At 36.3% G+C, this 14,893-nt stretch overlaps 1 protein-coding gene across 1 annotated transcript; it reads right to left on the bottom strand.

The window, feature by feature from the left end:
• Positions 1 to 656: 656 nt before the first annotated feature.
• On the bottom strand, positions 657 to 14,871 carry LOC138329168 (uncharacterized). Its single transcript, XM_069275955.1, has 16 exons — positions 14,626 to 14,871; positions 11,943 to 14,265; positions 11,462 to 11,669; positions 9,255 to 10,910; positions 8,600 to 9,105; positions 8,145 to 8,188; positions 7,711 to 7,864; positions 6,515 to 6,678; positions 5,798 to 5,952; positions 4,896 to 4,976; positions 4,532 to 4,643; positions 4,259 to 4,336; positions 3,733 to 3,860; positions 2,235 to 2,351; positions 1,879 to 1,989; positions 657 to 1,329 (listed from the first exon to the last, which is right to left on the bottom strand). The coding sequence occupies exons 2-16, from the start codon at positions 14,245 to 14,247 to the stop codon at positions 1,239 to 1,241; spliced, it is 5,910 nt and encodes a 1,969-aa protein (XP_069132056.1). The 5' UTR covers positions 14,248 to 14,265; positions 14,626 to 14,871; the 3' UTR covers positions 657 to 1,238.
• Between the last annotated feature and the right edge of the window lie 22 nt (positions 14,872 to 14,893).

Below are 14,893 nucleotides of genomic sequence, written 5' to 3'. Positions count from 1 at the left end.
TGTATAGTTTACAATATAAAATTCTGCTTAATAAGTAAAAAATATTGAGTACATTATCTATAAAACCTCTATCATGTATCAACCCTGTTCACCATAACATAATCATGACATGATCATGCTCTATACACATTTTTAAGGTTTTCACACAATATTTACACCAGAAGTCTAGACATACACATATGTTGTATGTAATCTTCTTTGAAGTAATACATACACATTGTATGTAGCCTTCATTCATTGAGCTTGACTTTCACATACAGCTTTCATACATTACACATGACCTTCATAGACACATCCTTAAATAATTTTTTAATAGTCATAAATGATATGACAAAAATTCTGATTGAGATCAAGAACAACTTAAAGTTTTGTCACCAATGGGGTTAGTTCATGTAGGCTCCATGCAAGTTTCTAGCATCATCCCATATACAGAATTATAGTATTACATATATTGGTGTATTTGTAGCATCTATCACATACATGTAACTCTACAGCTACAACAGTACTTTGAAGAATTTTAAAATATCAGATATAATTCCTTAAATAATCAGCTTAATATTACATGTATATGTATACCTTGGACTTTTCTTTACTATTTAGTTTTTGTTGTAGTACAGGGCAATGGCTATGAACGTGCATACCAATATCGTGTACAGTGTTTGTATGTATGTAATCCATTGATGTTTTTGTTTGTATGTATGTAATCCATTGATGTTTTTGTTTGTATGTATGTAATCCATTGATGTTTTTCCTCTTCTTGACAAGATTGTAACCCTTAAGAATTTTGGCACATTCGCCCACTTCTGAGAGAAAAATATTTTAAAGATGAACACAATTTGAAACATTGTTGGTATCAGTACTTGTAAGTTTAAATTAGGTTGTATTAATGAATGTTGCAGGAAAAAAAGTATACTTGGTCAGTGTCTTGAAATATGAGCCGTATTTTTGGCTTGAGTCAGAAAAATAACGTGGCTCGCCAATTTTGTTTTTCAAAACACACTGACCATATATTGATTCTTTATTTACATGTACTTAATTGTAATTAACTCTATAGCAAGTACCACTAAAGAAATCTGAGTTGGGGTAGATGTTGTACAGGAGTGGCTGTTAAAACTGGAGGTTGGCTAAAACCTAAACTGCCATGGCGCTGAAGATGTACTACTGAAATAGCCACTCCTTTCAACTGTCAATGTCGTACTGACAGGAAGTATCGGAATCTGTACTACCAGAACTGTACATCACATTTCCACTTTCACACCAGCGTTGACTTCATTGATTTTATCACTGTTCCTGATGCTAGTACACCCATACAAGTGTAGCAACTTCAGCCTGTAGATCACAAAAAGAAATTGAAAGTAAATATTTGTTGAGTATAACAAATAATTCTGAATCAAGATATATGCATTAAAAAAACACATATTTAAAATTCCATTATCATGACAGTGTTGTATATTCAAACATGCCGAAATTGATATTGTCTGTCATCAAACATCGATCTGCAGCTTTCATTTTAAAGACAACTTATACACTTTTTAGACCTTGGTATACTTATGATGCCTGGTGATTTGTCTGATGAAGGTGACAGTGTTAACATTGTAGTAATCATCAAAACATCACATATAAACTATTAACTGGTTGTGTAACAGATTCATTACATACATGTTAATCATACTTCCTAACCTGAAGAAAATGTTTAGAAATATTGGCATAAAGATAGACTTATATATGACCTACAGGTACATAATAATCAGTTAAGGAGTCTGTCATCATTGACTTAAAAACTCAGGATAATATCAACATATATAAAAGTACATAAAATATGTATTATTTGTTACTATTCTTAGTACCGGTAATTACCTTAAAAATACGATGACTTACCTGCGACAGTGTTTCGCGAGTTTTATAATCACAGGGTCTGTTATGTCAGACAAGAAGTTCAGCTTGACCGTCTCCAGACGCTGGTTACAAAAGTTTGCCAACATGGATACACTGTGAACAATAATATACATCATTTATACTTAATGGCAATGTATGTACTATCTAATATTTATATCTAAAAAACGAATGGAATCTTATCGCTAACTGACAGTATTACTTGGACAGAATAGTATTTCTCTTGTATTATAAATTGAAATTAAGAATAGAAAAAAAGGAATTGTAGATTCAAAGATTTGTTACAAAATATCACAACACAGAAATATTTTTTTTTTTTACTTTGGAGTTATCTCCCTTACCTGCGATGAGAACAGCCTGTTGAACTGATATCTATATTGCGGAGGTTTTGACAGTTATTAGCCAGGGCTCTAATACTGTTGTCTGTGATATTTCTACACCCACAAATGTCTATATTTCTGTAACATTAATATAGTAGACAAAACTTTCATAGAAACATAGTAAAAACATAGTACTACAGTTTTCATTAATGAATCATTTGACCAATGTAAGAAAATACTATATTATGTTCAATAATGACCAAACATAGCAAAGCCATCCTCTTATATCAGCAGTTGGAATGAAATATAATTTTCCATAAAATAAGCAAGCACAAGGCAAGATAACATGCTGTATCTTTTGATTAATTATTTGATTGATAACTTTCTAATCTATTTTGTAAACTGCATACATGCTCAAAAATATGAGCAAATAGACACACTGAGGCACAACAAAACATGAATTCCTGACATGATTTAGAAATTTCATTACTATATTTATTATAAAAGACTTGTAATTTAATATCTTCAATTTTTATTGTAGCACCAAAATGACTGTTACTGCCGTGATTGCCTAACCGTTGACAAAATTACTGATGTAATACATTGGTAAGCTGAGCGTCAGATATTATTGACTGGTCGTTCTGTCAATCGTCTGGAGGGGCGGAGTTTACAAAGTCTATATGACACCAGACAATAAAACGAGTGTGCGGAGTTTATCAGACAATGTTCTCGCGACGAACGCGTTACACTGTTAATCTGCGGGAGTTTGATAGGCAATATGCAGGTAATTTGTATTAATAATAGTGTTCATTCTTAAATGTCATAGACACTAAACTATTATGGAGTGTATCAGATTTCGTTGTACCGTCACATAGGCGGGTGCTCCAATGCAGGTGGAATTTGCCTTGATACATAAATACGTACATATGGCTGCACTTGATAAGAAGAACGTATGTAGAAAATTTAATCTAGTATATTACATTCGTTAATATTTGAGTCATTTTGCATTGCGTTAGAAGTTTTGCAATGTGTTTGGTGTACCGACATAGGGGCTTTCTGCTTCAGACTTCATTTTGCCTTGCTCTCTGGTGTTTGTAATTTTATTATCCGCTTGTACACTTCAGGGATGGTCATGTCCATTACCTCGTGTGGGCGTAAAAACCTCAATGGCTCTTTGCTTGTTACCACATAACTAAATAGCTCTTCTTTAAAAGCAAGGAGGCCGGGATCCAGCGATTCCTAAAGTTTTCACTTTGAGCAGCCATCTTTTACTCCTCTCGCTATCACCTAGAACCCTGCAGTGCTATGAATACGGCAATACCCGCTGATTTCAGTACAGATCTATCTTATTACACAATATTAGACACGCCAACCAACCAATCAACTCGCATCTATCATTATATTGTAGCCAAATATGCAATAGGTATTGTGCAAGATGCGCAGCAAGTACATCGCTGTTACCATCAACCGTTAGGCAATCACGGCAGTAAAAGGGGGAGATAATAATATTCCAGCATACCTTATGTCTGTGATGTATGTAGATACTTCCAACATGGAGACGTCTGTAATGTTAGGACAGTTGGCCAAGGAGATGGTCTGTAACCGAGGACAATTCTTCACCACGTAACGTATACAGTTGTCTTTGATCTGAATAAAACACAATACTGACCTAAGTTTTTGATTATAATTCAACTTTTCATCTCTTTAAAATGAAAATAAAGATACCAAAATGGCATCATTAAAGTACTGGTAAAGCTTACCATTGATTAGTCCCACCTTCCGATGATTGTGACGTCATATTTTGACATTAATTTTTGAAGTCACAATTGTCGGGAGTTGGGACTGCATTAAGTAATTGTTCTCTGCCCATTGAATCATTTTAGTATCTTAAAACCCCTGAAATATTATACACACACATAATTTCAAAATGGTTGAGAACATCTGAGAAAACCTAATGATTAAATAATAGTATACTAGTACATAAATGCACATTTTTTTCCCAGAAAAATTCACAATTCCCATTTTTGTGATGATTAACTATTTACCTGTTTACATCCCCGAAGATCAAGATTTTCCACTCGACCAAGACTAGAGGATAGCTGGGATATACAGGAGTCAGTCAACTGGAACAACAACGGAATCATTATTTCCATCAGATACAGAAATTCTAGGGCAATAAAAGGGACACATTATAAGACCATCTATAACCTATTAATACATTCAATAAACACTGTCACAACAATTCATAGAATTTACTCAGGAAAAGGAATGAAAGTTTTTCACCTTCCTTATTTTATAACCATGGTAATATTTTTTACCTTATAGCATTGTCCCAAGTTCAAGTTGAGTAAATTCAGACAATGGGTTGCTAGAAAACGAATACTTTTTGGTGTAATATTGAAGCATCCAAACATCTCCAAATGTCGTAAACTGTAACAGAATAAAAACAAAATAGCAATTAAAGGATCTGCAAACATTTGAATATTAAAAGATCGCATGATCTGACTTACTTTATTTTTATTCACTTGAAAATATAAGTTATCCCTCACCTAGTAGGTAGGTAAGTTTTCAATGATATTATATAATACTTTTTAAGAACAGCCCAAGCTGCAATAAACTAAAGATATTACAGCATCACTCACTGAAATGTAACTAAGAGAAATATATCAAAGACTAGTTTACCTTTTCCCATGCTTCTTTATAACAGTTTCCAATCCTTCATCTTTGACATTTTGACAACCATTTATACACAAACTTTCAAGTCTGAAAATGAAACAATGAAAGATAAAAACTACTTTAAAGACCTAAAACAATGACTAAAGGGTTAAATACATACCAGTATTATAATAGAATATTCCCACCAAGTATCTTCTCTATCCTCTAGCCATAGCTATGTGTGGTTATGGACACAGAAAGAGGAGAATACTGGTATCAATCAAGGCAACATTGCAGAAAATATGTCACAGAAGGTACCTTCAGAAGTACACTGACTTCATTGTATTTCCCAGTGTTAAAGCAATATTTTAACAATCGTAGTAATGAATCATTTCATGAATACATTTAAATTTGAGGTGCATTTTCATGACCTAGATGGATTATGTTTTGATATGACTATTTATAGAGGTATGACCCAGATATAGCACCAATTCCACTGTCTGTCATATTTCATATTTTTAACCTCTCACCTGTCACATGACCCAGATATAACACTAATTCCACTGTCTGTCACATTTTATATTTTTAACCTCTCACCTGTCACATGACCCAGATATAACACCAATTCCACTGTATGTCACATTTTATATTTTTAACCTCTCACCTGACCCAGATATATAGCACATATTCCACTGTCTGTCACATTTCATATTTTTAACCTCTCACCTGTCACATGACCCAGTTATGGCACCAATTCCACTGTCTGCCACATTTCATATTTTTTAGCCTATCACCTGTCACATGACCCAGTTATGGCACCAATTCCACTGTCTGCCACATTTCATATTTTTTAGCCTCTTACCTGTCACATGACCCAGTTATAGCACCAATTCCACTGTCTGCCACATTTCATATTTTTAGCCTCTTACCTGTCACATGACCCAGATATAGCACCAATTCCACTGTCTGTCACATTACACCAGCTAGCGTCTATATGTGTGAGGCCGTGACAGCGAGCGGAGGCGTGGAGGAGGATACAATCTCCAGTCAGAGCACCACGACTACAGCCACACAGGTTCAGCTCCTGTATCAAACATAAACAAAAATGTTTATGTGGTGTATGCTGATATCTGTCTCTTCATATAGTGTATGGGTTATAATCATATAATGTACATTGATTCCATAGGGGAGTTAAGATTTTCATAAGTATGTTTTTTTATAGAATGTATGTCTGTATGGGAAATACTGTACATAAGGGGTCTTGTGCTCTTAGATTTTTCATACATACCTAAATATACTAAATATATCTACCCAGTACCTCCCAATTGATGGCATGCCAATGATAGACTAATAGAGGGTGTGCTATTTAATTTTGCAAATTTGGCAATCAAAGTAAATTTGCAAATTTAAAGTTTATCTCCACCAATAAATATCAACACCATATACATGTATATTGAAAGGAATTAGAACCAAATTTCCATTCAATTTTAAATCTGTGAATATCAATCTTCGTAATGTTGTTTTGAAATGGAAATCACCAAATTTAGTAGCTGCGAAAGTAAGTTGGTTTACATTACCTTGACCTCAGACCAATAAAGGTTACAAACTTCTGACTGACTGATTATTGATTATAATGAGAGACTTGCCTTTAGACTGTCAGCACACTCCCTGAATAAGTCCCGCAGTCCTCGTGCTGTGATATTGTCCCCGTGACACTGGATGAAGGCCAGACTGGCAGGATGTCGTTTTCCAATCTGGGCCAGAGATTCATCGGTGAGGTGATGTTTCTTCTTCACGGTGATGTACTTCCCTGTATCAACAGAATTGGGTACTGATTCAGAACAATCACATTATATCACAGAAAGGAGTTTTCTAGTCATATAGATATATCAGTTTGAGATAACAGCTTTTTATACCAGTTTACCACAAATTTTAACTTAGTCCACAATTCATATTAAGTAAATATAATAAGCAAAGTAGACAGGTAAGCAGTCAATATGAATAAAAAGTCCAGAAACCTGATCTTAGAAAATCTTGTTTGGCTATCTTAATAGTACATAAATATTGTATCTGACATTCAATCTATATACTGTACGATTACAGAATTTTTTTTTATTACAATTACGATTACAGAATTATGACAAATAAAGAAACAAGAATTTCACGGAAGGTGTCGTCTGCACAGCATCACAAGAAATAGTTATGTACAGTTGAAAATATTGTTAATAATGAGATGAAGTTATCAAGTCCGTAACTCTTGCAAATATTGATGGATTTTGACAAGTATAAAACCACTCCAAGATCTCATTATAAAATTTGGTTGAAATTGGACAATAAATGTTAAAGGTAATGAGCGGAAACCATAGATTTGTCTGTTTTGATGATTTTAAAGTCCCGCAACTCTTGCAAATATTGATGGATTTTGTCCATTAACGAACTCATCCGAGATCTCAGTGATATAAAGCAATATACCAAATTCGGTTGATATCAGACAATAAATATCTAGGTTATCGCACAGAAACATTTTCTGTACGCCGACATAGTGACACCCAAGTGTCGCCCTTGCGTTGCAGGTGACACAATAAAATGATATAGATTATGTAAAATTCTTACAATGAGTTATGTGATACAGGCTATGGTGGCCTTTGTTTAAAATCTTTTCTGAATTGTTTGCTTCATGATGATAAAAATATTGACCAGCCACTTACAAAGAGTCATTGAGAAATCTGACCGTAGCAAATCTTGATGGCTATCTTCTATAAATGTCCTATCCAATATTCAATTGATATTCAATTACAGAATTATTTCATAATAATTACAACAATAAACAAGCATTACTCACAGAGGGAGTCGTCCATAGCTACACGATGGAAGTCTGTACAGGTAAGAGCACATCGCGCCAAATCTTCTAGTGTTAGATATGACAGTATGTGCAGTAAGATCTCATCTGGCAAACAGAGCCATGCTGAGAATTTACCTTTCTGTATCCTAGGTGTCTATAACAGTAAAAGTTACATTTATAATCACAGAGGGTATATACCATATCGCTCTCAATCGTGAAACACCAGTGTTACCATGGTAATATTTTAGAAAAAAGAAAATACAATTTTTTTTTACATTTTTTTAGTAAGTTACATTTTGAAGAGGGGATACTTGTAGTATGTTGCTCTCAATGAATAGTAAAAATACATTACCATTATTTTAATTATTTTTACAGATTTTAAAATCATATTTTGAGTCAAAATAGTAAGAGTTTGTCAGAAGCCTTAAACTTACCATTTCATGATATTTTGAATAAGCATTCAAAACAGACTCTGTATCTGAAAATCAAGAAAAAAAGCACTACAAATATTCATAATCACACAATTAATGTATGAAAATACCTGTCAAATGCAATATAACCATAGAAACAATATCAAGTTATAATTAATTGCAACACCATCAAGCATACAAAAGTCAAGTATATAATATATAGCACCAAATAGGGTTATTGGGTCTGTCCTTTATTGAAAAGTGTCGTTTCTATGGAAACGTCTATTAAAGCCTGTATATTTCAACTTAACAAATGTTCTCATAAAAAAATAATATAGATATGAAACTTAATTTAAATTGAACCATCATTATTTGTACTGCAATATTGTAAAATACATCTGACCAAATAAACTACGGTTGTTAGACCTAATGATTATCGAGTAAGCTTATTTAGAAATGTACTACACTGCATTCCTTACTTGTATGTGAGGTTTGTGGTGGCTCCATCACTGCCTCAGCAGGCAGCCTGTGATCGACCACGTAGGGCAGACTGGCAGGACTGTCAGGGGTAGGTGTAGAAGGTGTACTGTTCTCCGGTGGCTGATTCCGTACCTGTGGAGGTTGTGGTGGGCTGGTAGAAGCATGCTGGGATGAGGGTTGTGGAGGCAGGTGTTGCTCGGTCCTACCAGAATCAGAAGCACTAGGGGGTCTCGGAACAAACAGACTATTCTCTACTATATCAGGGGATCCGCTCTGTGAAAGGGTGCGCTCTTTTGATCGGGTACGAATTCTTCGAGCAGGACTGGTTCTTCTCTCAGATGATAAAGGTTGTTCTGGTTCACCTGGAGTTAAAGCAGTCTCTGAGGAACTTCGATGGTGTAAACGGCCACGTCGTACATCTGAGGAATGAGGTCGATCTGACGAGATTCCACTGAAATCAGTCGTCTTCCTGTTTGGGTTCTGAGCACTGCTTGGTCTTTGTTTCCTGAATTTATAAAGGTTCATACACAAAAAAATTTAAAAACAGTTTAGGAAAAAAATAAGTGACAAAACTGAAAAAATTGACCTAAGTAAAATTTGTTCACTTTCAATGTATATTTTAACAATATGGTGGAATGTAACTATCAACATTACCTTTTAGAGAGATCAGCACTGGAAGGACGTGGTTTCTTAGTTTGCCTTGCTGCCTCACTATTAGAAGGTGTTTCATCATATGGCTGAGAGATACTGTCCACACTGACTGATTTACTGACCAGTCGTCGACTTGCACTGGACGGTCTGGCTTTGCTGTTTTGCGGACCTTTCAAGCTTGACTTAGTGGAAAGCTCCCGGGGGTTATACGAGCCCCACGCTATACTGGACCGCTCCCAGTGTCTCTGGTAACTAGGTGTTTCTGTGGAACTTCTTACTTTAGATTTCTTTTGGTTTTTAGACGAACTTTTCTTTGGTTCACCACTTGTGGGAGGCTTGCTTGAGACATCTTGCTCCACTATCTGTTCCAGAAAACTTTTTGCTGGGTTCTCAGGTAGTGTGAGATCTACCAGAGGAGGAACGGGAGGTGTACTTGGGGGAACGCTACTTTTCTGCTCAAACATCTGATGCCAGTCATCACTTTCCATAGACATGCTAACTGGAGGTCGTAGAGGTTCATCGTTAGAGTTATCTGCCCGTACTTCATCCTCTTCATCACTACTATTGACGAGATTCAGCATTGGAACAACACACTCCACCCGGCTGGAGTTTCTACTTTCTCTTGTCTCAGCCACACTGAACACCTCTATGTCTAGTGGCCCACTTTTCTTCCCCCTTAGTGGTTTGTTTTCTACCTCTGCTGTCCTCTGTTCATGGAGCCAAATCTCCTCCTTTCTCAATAATTTATCATCAAATAGATCGTCTAAATTCTCAGTGTCTTGTGACGGAGGCTGATGATTTTCCCACTCCTCTTCATCCAATGGAATTTTTGATACTTCCTGGAACTCTCCCTCTAAGCTTTTCCTTGTCTCCTCTAGTGCCTGTCTCTTCCTGTTAAAGTAAGATTTGATGAATGTTTTCACAACAGGGTCATCTATAGATTCACAGATATCGATGACCTCCTTCTCATTTCGGCCACAGTCTAAATCTTCACTGGACGGTCGACCACTGTCTCTGCTCTCTGATTTGTTTGGAGATGATTTTCCCTTGGGAGAGCCCCCATATACAGGTGACTCATAGCTATTATCTATAATTTCATCACAATGACTGTCTGTTTTATCTTTAAAGGTTACGTTTTTGTCCGTTTTACTTTCCACAGTTTTTCTCTCCTGTCTTTTTTCACGGTTCTTTTTCTTCGTGGGTAGAATTGGTTCTACCCCTATCAGAACGTCGCCACAGTCTCCACACCAGGTCATATAAGGTTTATTGATCTCTCCGCACTCAGGACACACAATCACACGCTTGTCTTTAGAGTTATCTCCCTTGTTGTCCGCCTGAACAGTTACCTGTTTGTGACTCTCGTGATCTTTACCATCCCTTAGGAAGGATAGGTCTAGTCCAAGCTTTTCCATTCTGTCAGTAATACCTCCTGCTTTTATTGTTGCTACGGTAACCTCTGTGTTCACCATAGTTTCTCTGTCATCGTTGCCAGAGAAGTCGCGTCCATCTTTTTCTTCCTCTATTTCCTCGTCTCTATCCACATGACTCGCCTTTTCACGTCGATACAAATTCTCGAGAGAGTTGAAATACCTGTCTATGGATGCTTTAGCATAGGTTCTCTGGCGCTCTAACACTTCTTCATCCTCATTTTGTTGTCTCCTTTAAAATTTAAAAACGATGTGTTTAAATTGTATGAACCTGATTCATCAAACAATCCCATATATATTCTAGCACGAAACAAAAAAAAAATCTGTTCATCTTCAAAACACAAGTAACTTTTATTTAATGAGTAACCAGACTACCAATTGCACATCTATCATTTTTTCTTATTGACCATGTTCAACTATATAACTTTATTTTTTCATCAGAATATATCTACGCATGTAGTATTAAATTTTGTATTACAAAACATGAAATGTAAATAATAACTGACATTTATGTGATAATTAAGTCAAGATAAACGTATCTGATACAAAATGTTAATAGATGTTAATTTTGACTCCAAATGTTTGTTGTTTGTCATAAGATATAAATCCCCAAGTCTCCATGTATGAGTGGGAAAGGACGGGATAGGATGTGATGCAATGAAACAGGACAGGACAGACCGCGACACCAGACTGATGTAGATAGCACTTAATGCCCCCCCCCCCCCCCCCACACTTTAGGACAGAGGCATAAAATTGAACCAATTATCAGCTTCTTATAATTACTTTTGTTCGTGGAACTGTCTGATGCCATCCACATGTCGTTGAGAGGACTGAGATGTGCGATCATCCATACTTTCTCGGGTTGGTGTCTGACGTGGACTCTCAGATTTTTTATTGTCAAGCAATTTTTCATGGCGGCTACTAATGCGGGGTGAAGCATTGGACTTCTTACTCTGAGAGGGAGGGCGAGGCACCATCATCTCATACGAAGCTGTCACAAAAAATACAGAAATGTAGCATACTGCAGTAATACAGTGCAATTACCCATGACTAATGATCAATTTAATTTATAGCTTTCCCCCCTACCCATATTTGAAATTGTTCTAGATTTCTTTACACTGCAATATAAAACATATTTCACTTATAATGTAAAACTGAAATACATCAGTCTATTCTGTTTGTAAATGAAGCATATTTTTTGGATCATTGATTTCCTAACTTTACATTTTAGCAGTACATGTATATGTTGGCATATCTACCATACCTTGTTTTGTACCTCCTTCCATGAAGAGCTCTGCACCAGACTGCTTCTGGGATGTCATTGCCTGGTAGGGTACAGGGTAACCCTGAGACTCGAGGAACTGGAAGTATGCTTGCAGATCGACATTTTCTGGGGGTGGTGGGTAGGGTATACCCTTGGGTGGTTGTTGTAAGTAGTTTTGATGAAATTCTGGTACATCTCCTGACTGAGATCCTGGGGCAGGCTGAGGAAGGGAGTGAACACTATGTGGAGTTGGAGGGTAATGTTCTGGAGGATAAAACATCTGAGGAGGTAGCGGACCCATTTTCATATTCTGAACCGTTGGTGACTTCATGCTTGTGTTATTAGGAAGAGGGGGCTTTTTACTAGACGATGTTTTTGTATCAGGAGGATGAGGCACCTTTGACAAGGGGTGATTATAACTTGCTGGGTATTGATTGTACAAATGAGATTCTGATCCATCATAGGACTGATAACTTCTTGCAGATAACTGTTGTAAGTAGGCTTCAACTGCTGGTCCAGTCTGTTCTGAGGGGTGTGGCATACGTACTGGTGTCCCTGGAGGCAATGAACCCTGCATAGGATAATATGGATACATGAATGAGCCATGGACAGGTGATGCCGGTGGACCTTGGAAAGCCATCGGGTTGTAATATGGGTTGGGTTGCATTGAGTTGTACATATTTCCATATGGATTTCCTGCCATATGTTGCATCATGGCTGGGTTCATTGCCATTTCTGGGTGGTAGGGATACATTGTAGGCGACTCGTATCCAGATCCACCCTTATAAGCCTGTTGATATATCTGAGAAGAAGAAAACACTACGTTTCGTGGGACATTGACTTGTTCATAGTTTCTAGACACAGAAGTTTTTGTGCTGTTGTCTTTTCCTTCATCAGTTTGCTGGAATATATTTTTAATTGGGTCATATTTCGGTCGATTAAGAAGGGGGCGAGCTGATTCCTGTCCGCCATCATGGTCAGTTAGTGTAATTTCCGTTAGACTTCCATTAACTAGAGTGGAACTGTCTTGATCTATTGTGTCCATGTTTGCCATTGTCTGCTGTCTCGAATCTACAGTTTGAGTGACAGATTTTTGAGTTTGAGTAGCAAGGACATCACCTGATGATGTCTTTCTACTCCTCTCTACATTATTTTGTCTCTTTGATGCTGGTTTTGGCTGTTTGTCGATGGATCGGTCTGAATTTTGACCTTGATGAAGCTCTTCAATTTCTTTAATTGACTTCTCAAGGAATGCTTTGTACTTAATTTCACCGAGCACTCCTTTTAAATCATTGGATGCCAGTTCATCTAAAACCCTTGGAGACTGCTTTCTTATCTTCTCCTCTAATGGGTCAGGATTTTGTTCCTCTGTTTTAGTGATGACCTCATGATCCGATTCAGCTCTATGAGTTTGAAGACCAATACTTTCTAGATGTTCAAAGTCAACAGATTTTTGGAACATATTAGTCACATCAAAATCTTGCGAATCTCTCATTATATATTGATTTTGGCCTGAGCTATGTCTTTCAGGGAGCATGTTTTGATTATCATGAGAATGGCTACTTTTGCCATTTTCTCTACGACAATTTTTTTCCTCATCATCCACAGGTTTCGTTGTAAAAGTTTTCTGTTTTACATGTGTATAGCTATCATTCCTACCATCTGAATCTACAGGTAGTCCTGAATCCCTCTCTCTCTTCTCAATGACTGGTGCCCGTGGTAAGCTCTGAGCACTCCCCCGTCTATCACTTTTCTGGCTTTCCTCCCTTAGGATAATGTCTCGTTTGGCACACTGTATAAGGCGTTCAACAAGCTCATTGTAACCATCATTACCTGAAGTTACCGTCTGTTGTTTCAGCTGTTCTTTAAGCTTGTCAAAGTCATCATCTGGATAATCTCTCTCTGAAAAATTCTTTACATCCCAACCTCCAGCATCTCTGTCAAGATTCAGCGACAAAGAAGTTTCAGTTGTTTTAGCTGGTTCTGTAGAATTGGTGTGAGACCAATGATTCCTAGGAATTAAGTCAGGCGAAGATAAATAATCTTTAGCTTCTATGTGTTGTTTTGTATCTCTAAAACTAGTAGAAGAGTTCACCTTTATATTTTTATTGATATCAGTATTTCGTTCAAAGGTATTTGTAATATTATTAGTTTTACTGACTGCTTGTGGTGGAATACCCTGTTCTGGTTTTTCTGTTGATAATTCCTCTCTAGAAGTGGATTTTGTTCTGAAGTATGCCAGTCTACGTTGTCGGAGTTCCTCCTTGCTTGGGGAGGCTGTTCTGGAATCTTCATCACCATCCATGATCTTCTCGTCAATGATCTGTGAACAGTTTTACAATATGTAATGTACACATTATTGTCATCAAATCTACATTTACACTTTGTATTATACAGCTGTATATGTTTTAATTTTGAGAAATAAAACATCCTTCCAGTCGAAATAAAGATATGTATATATACATAGCTTTATTTTTTTTTTAAATTGTGTGTGTATCATTGTTTTTTTTTAAAGTAAGATTACCTGTACATCAAGTGTATAGTGGACTATTAATGGTAGATAGAGCTGGACTAAGTAAAGTATTTCATGATTTTAAGTCTGGAATGTGTGTTTCAGAAATCATATGGTGAAAAATGAAAGAATAATGCGCATATTGATCATATAAAAAGTTATTCAACTTACGATTTATCTAAGTGTCGGGTACAGATACATCCACAATAAACTTCATTTGTGATAGTTATCGAAAAACTTCAGTGTTGCAGGTGCTTGTTTGTATCGGTGACCGCCATCTTGTTTCCCTGTAAACAACTTTGCGGTTTTAGTTTTCGTGACAGTTTTCTTAATCATGTATGTCAATTAATTCATATATTCGTTAAAGGAAGTTTTATTTTCAATCTTGAATGAGATTAAGTGTGTTTTGTTTTAACTGATATAAGATAAACTAATTTCA

This window comes from Argopecten irradians, chromosome 8 (assembly GCF_041381155.1).
Source record: "Argopecten irradians isolate NY chromosome 8, Ai_NY, whole genome shotgun sequence".
NCBI classification, from domain to species: domain Eukaryota; kingdom Metazoa; phylum Mollusca; class Bivalvia; order Pectinida; family Pectinidae; genus Argopecten; species Argopecten irradians.
The sequence above is the reverse complement of the archived record's forward strand: the minus strand, read 5'-3'. Positions and strand labels throughout refer to the sequence as shown.